The sequence below is a fragment of the Mobula hypostoma genome, chromosome 3 (assembly GCF_963921235.1).
Source record: "Mobula hypostoma chromosome 3, sMobHyp1.1, whole genome shotgun sequence".
Taxonomy (NCBI): domain Eukaryota; kingdom Metazoa; phylum Chordata; class Chondrichthyes; order Myliobatiformes; family Myliobatidae; genus Mobula; species Mobula hypostoma.
This window is the reverse complement of record NC_086099.1, coordinates 14,529,565-14,545,999: the sequence shown is the minus strand read 5'-3', so window position 1 is coordinate 14,545,999 and position 16,435 is coordinate 14,529,565. Positions and strand designations below refer to the sequence as shown.

The window sequence follows — 16,435 nt, the reverse complement described above, 5'->3', positions numbered from 1 at the left end:
GATGCAAGTCTTCCATGCAATTGCATCCCAAATGTAAGGAGTACCCATAAATGATTTGATAACCTATTTGAAAAATGAAGCATTCAGCACAGTTATGATAGTGTTTTTAAGTTACATACGCAAAATGCTGAAGGAACTCAGCTGGTCAGCAGCATCTCTGGAAATGAATAAATAGTCCATGTATTGGGCCGAGGCCCTTTCTCAGGCTCCTCAGGAAGGGTCTTGGCCTGAAACGTTGACTGTTTATTCATTTCCATAGAAACTGTCTGACCTGCTGAGTTCCTTCAACATTTCGTGTGTGTTGCTTTGAACTTCCAACACCTACAGGATTTGTCGTGTTTTTGTTTTTAAGTTAACCAATTTGCCACTGAAGCATTGCACTAACTGATAGAATGTATAGGCCAAAATATAATACATTATATTATTATGTATTGCGATGTACTGCTGCTGCAAAACAACAAATATCACGGCATGTGACAGTGATATGAAACCTGATCCTGAGTTTCAAAGGAACTGACCGTTTCAGAGTTAAAACTTAGTTAAATTCCACCCAGAGACATCCCTCACTACTCTGTGCAGCCACTTTTGATGGATGATAAATATTATTGTGTGTAAACAAATAAGCCTTACAGTACTGTGCAAAAGTTTAAGGCACATATACATATAGCCAGAATGCCTCGGACTTTTGCACTGTACTGGAGTCATTTTATGTTTGTGCTGTACTGCTGCGGCAAAATAAAATAAGTTTCATGACATATGTGCATGGTGATATATCTGATTCTGATATGGGTCTCCATTGTGAACTGAGAGGGGAAGGGGGCAGGGAGAAGGGAATCATAGTTGGAAAAAGGGGAAGGGAGAGGGGAGGGAGAGGGAAGCACCAGAGAGACACTCTGTAATGATCAATAAACCAATTGCTTCAAATGACCTTGCCTTGTGCTTCAGAGCAGGGTGTGCCTGCACCCACAACAACCCCCCTGCCTCTGGCATTCCTTCTCTGTCACCTGCCCCACACCGTGTGTGTGTGTGTGTGTGTGTGTGTGTGTGTGCGCCGTGTGTGTACCTAAGACTTTTGCACAGTACTGTACAGTACGTTGCTCAACTTTGCTGTCTAGTACATATCAGCTAGAAAGGGGAGACAATAGAGTTAAAATGAATGGAGATTACTCTCATCTCGTTCTTATGTAATGACTGTGTTGGTGGATCCATCCGAATTTCCCATTACTACTAATTTGATAACTGTCTCTTAGAAATTAGTCATTTTTGTTTCTTCAGCCACAAATGAATACTTCTGTCAGATTCAATTCCAGAGTTTTCCGAAGTAGGATCTGAGTGAAAGCCATACCTGCTGAATCTGTGCTGACAATATCTTTAATATAGTTGGAATATGAGTGGCGTGCTAGCCTAGTAGTTTGTATAACACTATTACAGCGCCAGTGATTGGGGTCAGCTCCCGCCATTGTGGGAAGGAGTTTGCACGTTCTCCCCATGACCGTGTGGGTTTCCCCCAGATGCTCCAGTTTCCTCCCCCATTCCAAAGATGTATGGGTTAGGGTTTGTGAGCTGTGGGCATGCCCTGTTGGCATCAGAAGCCAGGTAACACTTATGGACTGCCCCCCCAGCACATCCTTCAACCTCACTGGTTGTTGATGCAAATCACACATTTCACACATTTCAAAATGTGTACGTTTTTGATGTACACATGAAAAACAAAATTAATCTTTAAATCAAAATATTCTTTGAATTTCATTATCGTGAGTGCTAGGCCACTGCTTATAACAATATAAATAATTTTAGAATAAAAAATGTAATATTAATACAAACAGCGACTCCTCTGCTTGCATCTTTGGAAACAGCTCTACTTCCATTTTTAATATCTTTATTTTTCCCTTTCAGGGTTCTTTTGAAGACCCTGACCTGGAGTTACAGACTAACTATGGCTTTTTGCGGGAATGGGGTCCGCTCTCGAGGTTTCATAACTGGCCGTTGTTCGGCACGCCAAGGGCTCGGCCTAAGAGTCCAGCTCAGCTTCGGAGGCCTAAGATCTTGGGGCTTTGGAGATGAGCGGATTGAGGGTCGGTGTCACGGCAGGAGACCCGTGTGTCGTCGGGGGAGTCGGAATATCTACGGCTGTGTGCCCAGATCTTTGGGCACAGAGTTTGAAAAAAGCAACATAACGGACTTTTAACATGGTAAACCAGCGAGTTGTCTGTTATGTCCCCCTGCTCACTGTGAAAATGGAGACACCTCTTTCTCCCTTATTAGGGAGAGAGAGTTTGTGGTATGTCGTATACCAGGTGAAATGCGGAGTCTTTGGGGTAACTGCAAGTCTGTGTCTTTGCTGTTGCTTTACTCACACTTGACAGTTTGGTGGTGGGTGCCGATGCTTTTGTTTTGTTTGTGGGGGGAGGGGGTTCGTTGCTTGCTGCCGCTTACGCATGGGAGGGAGCAGCTGGGGGGGACTTTGAGGTTCTAACATTTAACTGTCGTTCATTCTTTGGGGCACTCTTCTGTTTTCGTGGATGGTTGCGAAGAAAAAGCATTTCAGGATGTATATTGTATACATTTCTCTTACATTAAATGTACCTTTGAAACCTTTGAAATAATGTTAATTACTTAGTCCATATATTGCAGTTTCAGGTTTAAGACTGAGGAAGCATTTTCTTAAACACTGCATTATACTAAAATATTATTCCTGTTAAAACAAAAAGAAATGTGTTAATCTGTCATGTCCTTTCACAGAACTTTATGTACAATATGATGCTGCATTCCTCTGCTTACAAAAAAAATACAAGACAATTATCATCCAAGATAAAGAAATGTTATAATTGACTGAGGATATGCATTGTTAGTAACATCAGATACCTGAAACCCAAAAACCAAGTTACAACTTAACAGTCAGACAATTCGGAGTTGACATAGGAATATTAGTATTATGTATGACTACAAGGGCACAGTTCACTACTTATAGACATTAACTGAAGATCAGAAAGGCTCTCATTATGACAGACAGTACATGCAGGAGCTGTTTTCAAAAAGAAAGGAAGATAATCGCTGTTGTAGGTAAAGAATTGGAAGTGCATTAGCTAGGATAAAGAGTAGACTGGAAGGCTATATTAGCTGAAGAAAACAGCGACGGAAGAAACGAGACAATGGAATGTTAAGGTGATAGAGAGCATTGGAGGATGTGGAAGATGCTCAACTCTCACCTCCATCGGGGTTGATAAGGTTACAGTGGGTGAGCTGAGACTGCGAGGCCGCCTTATCTGAGGCTCGCTTAAAAGGCTGTTGCTGGATGCAGTAGCTGATGCGCCATCATCTGCGTGCTGGTAGTATGAAGAAGATGGAGTTAGTAATTGCCTCAGGAAGACTGGCACTGGCATTTACGTTATTACACTCTAAATGCTAATGTATTTTTAAAATTGGAAATTACATACTGCTCTGATATACGACATGCATCAATTTCTGATAACTTGCTGGCTTAACTTTCATAAACGTCAAGGATTAATGAAATTAAGTTGTGAATCTGCTGTATTCACAAAATTAAGCTGTGGATTCAATAGATTTACAACTTCATTTCATTCACATTACCAGGATTAAATTGACGGGTATTTCACACTTTACCAAAAAAAAACATTGTAGGCCAGAGGTCTTTTACTGTGCTGTGCTAATACTCCTGTGTTCTATGTGCTGGGTTTGGGCATTGCACACACGGCTGGCACTTATTGCTCACCTCTACTTCGAACATTACAGCAGAGTACAGGCCCTTCTGCCCATGATGTTGTGCGGATCTTTTAACCTACTGTAACATTAATTTAACACTGCCCTCATACGTAGACCAGCATTTTTCTATTATCCAGGTGCCTATCTTAAATGTCCCTAATGTACCTGCCTCTACCACCACCACCCTGGCAGGGCGTTCCAGGCACCCACCAGTCTGTGTGTGGAAAAAAACATACCTCCGACATCCCCACTATACTTTCCTCCAATCACCTTAAAATTATGCCCCCTTGTAATTTCCCATTTCTGCCCTGGAAAAAAATCCCTGGCTATCTACTCGATCTATGTCAATCAATATTAGGGAAGTTGAAGTCACCCACGACAACGACCCTGTTATTTTTGCACCTTTCCAAAACCTGCCGCTTCAATGTTTCGGTCACTATTGGGAGGGGGGGCAACGGAGGGGTCCATAAATAGAATACTCCAAATAGTGATTGTTCCCTTCCTGTTTCTGGCTTGCACCCACACTGACTTGGTAGTCAATCGTTTTATGATGTGCTCTTGATATTGCTGCAGTCTAAACTGTGTCTAGATGATGCTGTTAGGTGTGACGTGGGAGATTTTGATCAAGACAAATGGCCTTAACGGGCAACAGCAGAAAATTTACTGGAGCAAACAGGCTTCCATAAATGACCACTGAAACTTGTATTATCACAGAAAGAATTAAACTGTTTGCAGTGAAGCACTTTGCTGCTTATTTCTAATGAGAACAAATGGGAGGGATCCAGAAAATAAAATTAGTTACAAACAGATTATTTTTGCAAAACAGGCAAAACGTTGGAGGAACTCAGCAGGTCAGGCAGCATCTATGGAGAGGAATAAGCAGTCAACGTTACAGGAAAGGTCTCAACCTGAAATGTTGACTGTTTACTCTTTTCCATAGACGCTGCCTGATCTGCTGTGTTCCTCCAGCATTTTGTGTATGTTGCACTGGATTTCCAGTACCTGCAGAATCTCCTGAGTTTAAGATTAGTTTTGCATACTGCTCTGAGTTGCAAGTTATAAATAGCATAATATTTTCCAAGTTAGTACGTTAATAACCTATTCTGGGATTTTGCATTAAACACATGAAAATTACTTCTGTTCATCTGAAAATTCTCTTTATTAGCATTTTACGCTGCTTGTAACCACATTGATCACTGAGTGACACATCCTGATGTGACCCTTCAAGGACCATCCATTGACTAACACACAAGAAATTGGGGGCAGGGTTAAGCCAACTAAAACAATACAACATATGCTTTCCGCACTTGGAAGATTTTTGCATTGAATGTTTAAATCTACCTAAAATACAACAAGTTCCTTGGAATTTTAGAAGGAAATATGCTGGTTACAGACAGCATGCGGATCACACTAGCTCTGTGCATCCTGCTCTGAGTGAATATAGAACACCACAGCCCAAAAACGGGCCCTTTGGCCCATCTCATCCATGCTGAAATGTTATTCCATCCAGTGCCATTGACCCACACCTGGATTATAGCCCTCCATACCCCTCCCATTCATGTACTTATCCAAATATCTCTTAAATGTTGAAATTGAACCACTTCCTCTGGCACCCTCTGAATGAAGAAGTTCCCCCTCAGGTTCCCCTTAAATATTTCACCTTTCACCCTTAACCTATGACCTCCGGTTCTAGCTTCACCTGACCTCAGTGGAAAAAGCTTGCTTGCATTTACCCCCTGTAATTTTATATACTTCTATCATATCTCCCCTCATTCTCCTATGCTCCAGGAATAAAGTCCTAAACTATTCAACCTTTCCCTATAATCTTTCTTGTAGATTGGTGATCAGAACTGCACACAATACTCCAAATTCAGGCTCACCAACATCTTATATGACTTCCTATAGGTGACCAGAACTCATACATGGTATCATGTATAAAGTTGTCTATTTCAATGCAAGATAATTTTTGATATCAAAAATATAATAGATCAGAGACACACACAAAATGCTGAGGAACTCAGCAAGTCAGGCCGAATCTAAGGAGAGGAGCTAAAAATCTTGTTTCAGGACTGTTGAAGGGTCTCAGCCCAAAATGTCGACTGCTTATTCCTCTCAGATACTGCATTTTGTGTGTGTTACTCTGGATTTCCAGTGTCTGCAGAATCTCTTGTGTTTGTAAGAGGTTAGAAAATTAACTTCCAAAACGAAAGCAAAGGAAGTCTGGCTGAACCAACAGAGAAGTTCTGGACTAAAAAAAAAGGCATGTTATTCTAGGGAAGTGGGAGCATTGGCCTGTTGAGTGGTAGCACAGTCTTCGTACCTGCACAATTGGACGTGTCCAAGTAGTAGTTCTGTTGTTATGGTTTACATAATAGGAGCGACCCTTTGCATCTTTCCGCTCTTCCCATCCTGGAGGCAAGCCAGGTGTTGTGAGCATGTGGGCTGCAGATGACTGCTTGTGCAAGATGATTGAATTTAAGTTAATATGCAAGCTTAAAGTGTATGCTTACCCATTCAGAGTTGATTGACAGTAAATTAATAGCATTCTGTAAATGCCCACCAAAACAAAACTGACATGCATCTCTTTGTAGATCCCAAGTAAGACTTAAGTTTAAATAATACACTGCTAAGGATTAAACTTTTTTTTATTTTACCCATTTATTCCCACCATATTTTGAATTTACCCTCATTTATTACTCAAGAGAAATTAGCTTCTTGACTTTGTCTCCTTTGATTAAAGATCACACTGTCTCTATCTAACACACACAAAATCCTGAATGAATTCAGCAGGTCAGAGAGCATTTATGGAGTGGAATAGAGCTGATGTTTTGGGCCCTCACGTGTGTCCAGATGAAGGGTCTCGGCCTGAAACATTGGCTGTTTATTCCTCTCTATAGATGATGTCTGAGGCTGATGACGGCACATTTGGACGTAGTGGCCTCCTTGAGGGCCAACCAAAGGTGATTTTGGCTTTTTTTAGATGCCCTTTTTATGATTGCAGGACAATTCTGGATATTAAGAACTTAAGGTACTGCAGGTCTACCCCATCAGTGATCTGGGCTTAGTTGAGACCCTGTTACTGCTTGCTACAGGAAAGCATTGGAGTTGATGCATGAAGGCGGTGAACAGACGGTGAGCAAGTGATTGTTCTGTATATTTCTCTAGCAATTGTAAGATCTCCTTGGACATTGATAATATAAAATGCTGCACATCTGTTTCCCTTGCATATTGGGAGACAGATGGCAGGGGAGCTACATAGCCTTGGTTGTAGTAAGAACTAGGCCTCAAGCCGTGGGCTTGCCTGTTCCAGCAGTCCAGGAAGAGGACGCTGGAAGCGGTGTAGGGTTGTGTCCATGCTGGATTGAGAATTGGCCCCTCCTGTTGGTGCTGCCATCCAGTGTTTGATCGGTGGAATGACAAGCTAGATTGTATGCGTTTGTCTGTGGACTGCAGAGAACTGCTTGCTCTTGCTGATTACACCAATGCACCATCAATTGTCACTCAGGGACAGGGGCTATATTTTTTGTGTGACTGTATGTTTACTTGCTGCCTTACATAGGATATGGGTGCTTTGTGCTATGTATGGCTGTTGGTACTGTGTTTTGCACTTTGACCCAAAGGAACGGTGTTGAATTTGGCTGTATTCAGGGATATTCATGTATGGTTAAACTTGAACTTGAGTTCCTCCAGCTTGTGTGTGTTATTCTGGATTTCCAACATCTGCACAATCTCTTGTGTTTATGCTTTACTAACATTAACTTTCAAACAAATCAATTGGCATTTAGAAAATAAGAAAAAGTGACAAGATACTAATGAAGTACAGGAGAATGTGCTGTAAGTAGATCACCTTTTAAAAGCTGGAGCAGATGTGAGATCTCAAAAGAATATGTATACTCACTGCTTAAATTTTTATTAGATTTCTCGTGTTCAGGACTTTTCTCGATCATATAGTCTAAGTAATAGCTTTAAAGTAGCATTAAGCTGCGTAGCAGAACTTTGATGAAGTTTCTCCTGTATTCCAACTTTTTGAGAATATTGGTCAACAAAGAAAATACACTATCCAACCTACTGCCCAGATTTTAACCGGGAAACTTTCTAGGAATAATTACTATCTCCATTTCAATGGCTCATATGTAATTCTGCACACATTTACCAACCCCTCACAATTTTTAAAGTCACCAATAATTATAAGATTTGCTTTTTTTTTCATTTCAAAACAGGCTGTCAGAAAAATAACAAGGGCAGTTTTAAAAACAAAAAAATAGAGATTATTCACCACTTAATTTGCTTTGATTACTCAGCTGAAGAAGAAGCTGCTGGTCATGGCATTAAAACTGCATGTTACTCTTGCTTTTATCACGTACTGGCACAGACAGAACCACTCAGCCCACTGAGTTTGTGTGCACTCAAAAAATTCAAGTTTTCCTCAGTTAGCTTTTATTTAAGGTATATTCATTTATCTTTTGCAACATGCTATGGAATCTACTCCTAGCATATTAAGACACAGCACTATTAATCATAACAGCTTTGTGTGAAAAAGTATTTCTAATATCTCTCCTCCCCCTTCTATATCCCAGCTTTTGTTATTTACTTTACATCTATGACATCTGGATGAAATCTGTGACATCTGGATGAAAGCCTTCTCTAAGTAAGGGCTTCTTCCCATGAGACTTCCCAATACACTAACCATTTTGAACCATATTTAGAAATACTAATGATCTCTGAGTTAACCGTAATTCTGTTTGTGAAAATGTCTGAATTAGCCACAAACCAGAGTTGAAAAGTTAAGAAACAACCCAAGACGATTAGCGTAGAAGGAAAATTGAGAAAACTCAAGAGAACAGCTTTGGTAATACCAAACTTGGCATTTTAAAGGTTTGATGATAAAGTGAAATTTTACACCAACGACAAATTCCAGAGCCACAATCTTGGAGGAAGAATAATGAGTTAGAATGGTGTACAGCACAAAATGTTAAGATTCAGAAATAATGAAAAAAAGACAGTAGGAAGAAAGTTCAGAAGAACATTAGTCATAAGAACATATTGTTCAAATAGAAGGAAAGGCAAGTAAATTGGACATAATCTTCGATAAGGAGATAATCAGCAAAGACATTTTTTCCATTGCCCTGTTCAGAAATGCACAAAAGTTTTAGAAACATTTCACAAACACCTGGGTGCAACTGAAAGGCAGAAAATTGATGATAGTTCTCTTAGAAATGCACATGAAATTACGTTTCAGAAAGATCACGTAGTACTGTGCAAAAGCCAGAATCACATAATATATAGCAAGAAAGCCTAAGAGTTTAGCACAGTGTTGTGGCAATTTTAAGTATTGTACTGTACTGTTGCTGCTGCTGCAAAAAACAAATTTCATGACATTTGTGACTGACGATAAACCTGATTCTGATATGGCTCTCTATTGTGGAGTGAGAGTGGGAAGGGAGCAAGAAGACGGAAATCATGGTTGGGAAAGAGAAAGGGAGAAGGGAGAGAGCAGGAATCACCAGACATTCTGTAATGATCAGTAAGCTATTTGTTTGGAATCAAATGACCTTGCCTGGTGTCTCAGGGCCCTGGCACTCCTTCTCTACCACCTGCCATACACCCCTCCCGCAGCACTCCACCCTCGCCATTCCCAACATCATTTGCTCCCACCAGATTTACAATTCACTCTCTGCTCCATGTTGACAAATACAGCACTGTGCAAAAGTCTCAGGCACCCAACATATGTGCCTGAGACTCTGGCACAGTATTGTAGCAGTGCTGTTAATGTGGCACTTCCCCCGAAGAACCTTGTATTGAAATGTTTGATCTTTGTACCTTCAGATGACAATTGTGAAGTAAAAAAAGAGCTGTTAAGAAGGTTGAGATTCATTGTCCTATCTCTTACTACCAATAAATACAGTTCATTAGCAAAACTTGCAAATTTCAAATTCATATAGACCACAAAAAAACGGTAAAATATATAATATACCATTTAAAACTCTGTACCAAGAGAACATTTTAAAAAAGTGTTTTTATCATATGTGAATGAACAGCATACCCACTTACAAAGTTAATGGTAGATAGTATAAAGTTTATACTTAACCACTGAAATTAACACACTGGCTCTCTGGGATCTTATCACTATTTTACTCTGGGATTTCTTACTACTTATCAAAGTCCCAGCTTTGAGTTCAGATAGAGAAAAAGGGTATTTTCTACCTGAAAATTTCTTGGAGATGAATTTAAGATATTGCAAGAGTAAAATGAAAAGATGAGATCAGTCTATTATTTTTAAATTATTATTATTTCAACATCAGTATTATGGAACAGTGCCCTATATTAATTGAATATTAAAGTAGGAATGTTTAAGGAAAATATTCTGTGGAATTCATTGGCACAGTTGGCTGCAGAGGTCGGGTCACTAGGTGCATTTAAGGTAGAGGTTGATAGATTCTTGTTTAGTCAGGGCATGAAGCTTTGTGAGGAGAAGGCAGGTGAATGGGGTTGAGAGAGTTCTGCTCCTATGTCTTATGGTCTTATGGTATTAGAAGCCCCTCCTCACTGATCACCTTTGCATTAGAGAAAACACTGAAAACATCCTTGACATCATGTCAAAGTTCCCTGAATTCAAACTTTCTTTGTTCAGTCTGTCTGGAGATGTCATTCCTATTTAATCTCCACTTTTTGTCTGCTTCATTCAGTTCAATTCTCAAGAGCTCAGATGGGTTCAAAGGCTCGTTAGATGGGAATCAATTGATGTTGGTGGGAATCAAACAAATTGTACGAAGATCATACAATAATTCACTTCTCTGGTCACTGAGACTGGATGAATACCATTCAGAGTCTTGACACTGCTTTCTTAAGCTTAGTGATAACTTTGATAGAGGTTATTTTTCCTTTATAATGCTGAATTTGAATATTTTTTGTTCTTGTAGCAAACCCTGGTAGACCTATTCGATATCATGAGTAACAGTCTGGAAATGTCCTTTCAGTTACACCATTTTGAAGGGTTGAATCACTATTGATGTAATTAACTGCAATTCAGATAACCTGCAGTGACCTACAACGCTATAAATATAAGTGACAAGTATCAATAAGACAGGAAGATATGGAAGGACAAAATGAGTCAAAGGAATGACAAATAACTAATTAATTTTCAAAAGTTATATATATATAGTTAAACTCTAACTAAATTGTTTTATAAATTAATAACTTTAAAATAAAAATTATTGTGCAATGCAGAACAAATTACCGTGATGTCATTTTGTTGTTCACTGCCTGTGACAGTTGAAGAACGAGGTCGTCGTGATTGGGTGCTCTGCTGATAAACCATAAACTATTTTTAAATTTTACCAATTAAAACTCTGTGGTGCAATAAAAGTAGAATGAATTCAAGGTTAGTAGTTAATAAAGTTGATTACTGTGCACGGAATATTTAAAGAATTGTTTTAGTATTTCAAGAAAGCAGTCTAGAGAGGAAGAAATTTGAAAATGAAAATCGTGCTTTGAGTCATCATTTTTGTAACTTCAGTGACAAAAAAAAGAATTACACTCGGTGACCACATTATTAGGTCCCTCCTGTGCCTAATAAAGTTGCCACTGAGTGTATATGTTTGGTCTTCTGCTGCTGTAGCCCCATCCACTTCAAAGTTCGACCTGTCGAGCAGTCAGAGATGCTTTTCTACACATCACTGTTGTAGCATGTGGTTATTTGAGTTACTGTCGCCTTCCTGTCAGCTTGAACCAGTCTGGCTATTCTCCTCTGATCTCTCTCAGTAACAAGGCATTCTTCCCAGAGAACTGCCACTCACTGGATGCCATTTTTGCTTTTCACACCATTCTCTGTAAACTTGAGAGCCTGCTGTGCATGAAAATTTCAGTAGTTTCTGAGATACTCAGATCAGCCCATCCGGCACCAAAAATCACTCCATGGTCAAAGTCACTTAGATCACATTTCGTTCCTATGCTGATATTTGGTCTGACCAGCAACTGAACCTCTTGACCATGTCTGCATGCTTTTATTCATTAGACTGCTGTCACGTGATCGGCTGATAAGATATTTGCATTAATGAGCAGGTGTACAGGTGTACCTAATTAAGTGGCTCCTGAGTGTATATCTTGAGCTTTTCAACTCAGTAATAACTTCCCAATTAAACTCAGCGAAAACCTATTAAAATATATTTGATGATATTTGATACAAATAGGTTAGGACGCAAACAGAATTTTGTCGCTTGATCCAAAATAGCTAATGTAAAGCTGAAAGCCACCAAGATTCAGTCAATATACAAGAACCAACAAAGATAAAGCTACCAAAGTTCTATGACATCACTAATCATGACATCGTTAATTACTATAGAACACAATGTGGCTAAGTTCATTAAATACTTCTGATTTATCAAATCAGCGACAGCAAGGATGGTGACAGCTCAGCCTGAAAGTAGCAAGCAGATTAATCACTCTCTGGTGTCTGTTCGGTGACTGTAGAAGCTGATATTTGTACAACTAGGAAGTTACTTAATGATACATTTTTGCTGAAGCTGCAGTATTTTCTTTAAATTCTGCGAACATCCAAATGCAACCAGAGACTTCACATAAAGAGTTTAAGATTCCTTTGATTAAAATGTCAAACAGCAGCAAACTTGAATTTAATTCCCTACTATAGCATTTTATGAATCATTCAGTTTAAGACAAATGCTATGGGAAGTTCCTTTTCAGCACCATGTTTAATTGCTAATGGTTTAGCAAGGAATTGAACGTGTATTTACTATTTCAGTAATATCTGAGTAATCTTGTGTGTGTGTGTATATATATTTATGTATTTTGTTTGATTAAGCGTTCTAGTTTGCTTAAGTAATTCATTATGGGTTATATGTATAAATACGTGAATTGCATACGTCATTACACTACCACGTGATATGCGCACATCTCACTGAGCGTAAACTCAAAATTCGAGCCGCATTTTGGACTCCCATGCCTTCCTTTGAATTAGTTTAATGCTTTGAAGTTACAAAATATAACCAACTATGAACTTGAAGGGGAAGTCGGGAGAACACACAACAGTCTTCATTGAGGGGCCAATGGTGGAATAGGTGAGCAGGTCGAATCTAAAGCACAAGAAATTCAACAAGTCAGGCAGCATCTACTGAGGGGAATAAACAATCGGCATTTCAGCTCGAGACCCTTCACCAGAACACATTATGTAATTTCAGACACAAAATACTGGAGGAAGGACACTTCCTGATGAGGAGTTTTGGCTCAATGGTGACAGTGTATTCTCTTCCATAGATGCTGCTTGATTTGCTGAGCTCCTCCAGCATTTTTAGTGTGTTGCTCTGGATTTCCATTATCAGCAGATTCTCACATGCTACCTGTTAAATGGACTTTATTTATCCTGCTCCTATTTCTCCTTTAAGTGCTGCCCCTCTGCAGCACGATCAGAACGCACGGTGCCGATTTTTGACTGGTATGTTCACATCTTGCCGCTTTGCTTCACCATTGTTAGAGTGAATTTTTTTCGGTAGATGATTTGTTTACACTTAAATGACTTTGGCCACCAGACTTCTATTTGACAATGTACTTCCTAAAAAGGTGTGAATACCAGATGCTTCTGGCAGTTTCACCTGATGCTGTAGTTTCAAAGACAGTATTATCTATACATTATAAATATTAATTGTCTTCTATGTTAGCACAGGAAATGCCAAATAAATGTATCGTAGATTTAACTTACATTCCTAAAGGCTGTGGATACCAACCCAGACATGTTGGCGTCGGAAGGAAAGGACGGTGTGATATTTTGTATGTCGCTTCAATAGGAAGCATTGTCTATGCATTGTCTATAACTTTTAAAGTAGCGATTGCCTTTGTGTTTAGCATATAAATATCGAGCCCACATTGAGCTAGCAGACCTTTCTGTGGAAAGCGTCTCTGTCCATAAGGTGCCTGCTGTATCTTGTTGTGTCGAATAAAGAAGCTGCTTTGTATCTACCAGTAACTCTGTCTCTCTGGTAATTTCATCCACATTACAACAACCATCAACACTTCTTAACAAAATTGGTGTTTGTCTAAGCAGTCAAAATCGTTGCCTGGCCTGATGGACAAACATTTGATCCCAACTAAACATGAGGATGACAAAACCCACCACCTTTGGACTCCTTACACATTTGCTCTCATGCAAACTCTCCGAAACTAATCCAGACATTAGAACACGGAACAAAAAACAATACAGCACAGGAACAGGTCCGTCGGCCCACAATGTTGTGCTGAACCAAATAAACTAATAATGAAATGGTCAACTAAACTAATCCCTTCTGCCTACAAAAGGTCCATATCCTTCCACTGTCCTCACATTCATGTGCCTATATAAATGTCTCTTAGATGTCCCTAATATAGCTGGCTCTACCACCACCCCAGGCAATGCATTCCAGAGATACACCACTCCATGTTTAAAAAACTTGCCTCTCACATCGCCTTTGAAATTACCCCCTCTCACCTTAAATGCATGCTGTCTGGCATTAGACATTTCAACCAAAGTTCCCTCTAAGGTATGCAAGTGTGTGCAAACACACATCTTTTGCTACTAGCACACATAGGAATTTAAACTTTACACAACAGGCTGTCACCATCTACCTCGTTGGCATGTTAAGTATGGTTCACGATCGTACACAATCAGATTTCCTTTTCTGGTTTCTGATGTGGACAGGGTTTACAACGTGGAGTTTACGATGATTTGTCTGCAGATTTGAGAACTGGCTTATTTATATTGTTTATATTGAAGATATTATTGGTTAACTGTGTCAAATTCCAAAGAAGCAAACGGTGTGAAGCACAAAAGAACTGTTATTTCATTTAAAGAGGAATGGTTTATTATCCTTAGAATAGCTTCAGGTTTACTTCCACTTAAAAATTCAGTGTGCACGTTGTTGTCACTGGGCAAAACATTGCACAACAGAAGAGGAAGCATTGAATTCAACCCTGGGAAAAAGATACAGACTCTATCAATGCCTCTCATAATCTTATAAGGCTCTGTCAAATCTTCCCTCAGCCTCAGAGTTCAGAGTTCATAGTTGAACTTCAATTGTCCTTCAACAATACATGAAGACCCATGAATGCAGCCAGACAAAACAGTGTTATTCTGCCACTCCAGAGAAATGAACCCAAGTTTGTCCAATCTCCCGTTATAGCACATCCAGGCAGCATCCTGTAAACCTCTTCTGCCTCCAAAGACTTGAAATCCTCCTTGTAATGGGATGAGCAGAACTGTATGCAATACTCCAAATGTGGCCTAACTAGAGCTCTATAAAGCTGCAACATAACCTCCTGACTTTTGAACTCAGTGCCTTGAATAATAAGAGCAAGCATGTCATGTGCCTTCTAAACCACTCTATCAACCTGTGCAGCCACTTTCAGCGAGCTACGGACTTGGACCCCAAGATCTCTCTGCTTATCAACACTTTAAGGGTCTTGTCTCTTTACATTTGACCTACCAAGGTGCAACTCTTCACGTTTCGTCGGGTTAAACTCCATCCTGCCATTTCTCCACCCATTTCTGCAACTGATCTAGATCCCACTGTATTTTTTGCATCAGCATCACCAATCTTCATATCATTTGCAAACTTACTAACTGACATATCTGCATTTTCATCCAGGTCAGATATATGTATAAGAGTTATATGTGGATAGATACAGTAGCGTATCTTCTCACATATAACACCTGATGCTTTACAGTACCGGTAACCCAGGTTCAATTCCTGTCACTGTCTATAAGGAGTATGGTGTAAGGTGACCCCTGTTTCCATCCAGGGGGTCAGTGTGGATATGGTGCAGGATTACAAATACCTGGGGATACGAATTGACAATAAATTGGACTGGTCAAAGAACACCGAGGCTGTCTACAAGAAGGGTCAGAGCCGTCTCTATTTCCTGAGGAGACTGAGGTCCTTTAACATCTGCCGGACGATGCTGAGGATGTTCTACGAGTCTGTGGTGGCCAGTGCTATCATGTTTGCTGTTGTGTGCTGGGGCAGCAGGCTGAGGGTAGCAGACACCAACAGAATCAACAAACTCATTCGCAAGGCCAGTGATGTTGTGGGGATGGAACTGGACTCTCTGATGGTGGTGTCTGAAAAGAGGATGCTGTCCAAGTTGCATGCCATCTTGGACAATGTCTCCCATCCACTACATAATGTACTGGATGGGCACAGGAGTACATTCAGCCAGAAACTCATTCCACCGAGATGCAACACAGAACGTCATAGGAAGTCATTCCTGCCTGAGGCCAACAAACTTTACAACTCCTCCCTTGGAGGGTCAGACACCCTGAGCCGATAGGCTAGTCCTAGATTTATTTCCATCTGGCATAGTTTACATAGTATTATTTAATTATTTATGGTTTTATATTGCTATATTTATACTCTATTCTTGGTTGGTGCAACTGTAACGAAACCCAATTTCCCTCAGGATCAATAAAGTATGACTATGACTATGCTTTCTCTGTGACTGTGTGGTTTTCCTCTGGGTGCTTCGTTGGCTAGGGTCAAAGTAGGGTTTGCTGGGCGACGGGTTCGAAGGGCCAGAGTGGCCTATTCTGCACTGTATCTCAATAAATAAACTATTAAGTAAAATGGTATCAACATCAAGAAATAGATTTCAGTTTAGGATCTTTGGTCATGTGAGATGTGTTGTGTTATGAAATGTCTGGAAGGCATAATGAAAGCAGATATATAAACAA

General features: G+C 39.9%; 1 protein-coding gene across 19 annotated transcripts in view; it reads right to left on the bottom strand.

The window, feature by feature from the left end:
• The window catches only part of nedd4l (NEDD4 like E3 ubiquitin protein ligase), a 466,571-nt gene that overhangs the window by 76,133 nt on the left and 374,003 nt on the right, over window positions 1–16,435 (bottom strand). For 9 of the 19 annotated variants that reach the window (XM_063042682.1, XM_063042686.1, XM_063042683.1 and 6 more), the window contains 3 exons: window positions 10,961–11,029; window positions 6,044–6,178; window positions 3,210–3,326 (listed from right to left, as the gene is read on the bottom strand). The exons of 3 other annotated variants lie outside the window; for them this stretch is intronic. In XM_063042682.1, the coding sequence (XP_062898752.1) occupies window positions 3,210–3,326; window positions 6,044–6,178; window positions 10,961–11,029 (321 nt within the window). The remainder of the gene's footprint in view (window positions 1–3,209; window positions 3,327–6,043; window positions 6,179–10,960; window positions 11,030–16,435) is intronic. 7 more of the 19 variants (XM_063042690.1, XM_063042672.1, XM_063042673.1 and 4 more) reach the window with 6 other exon arrangements.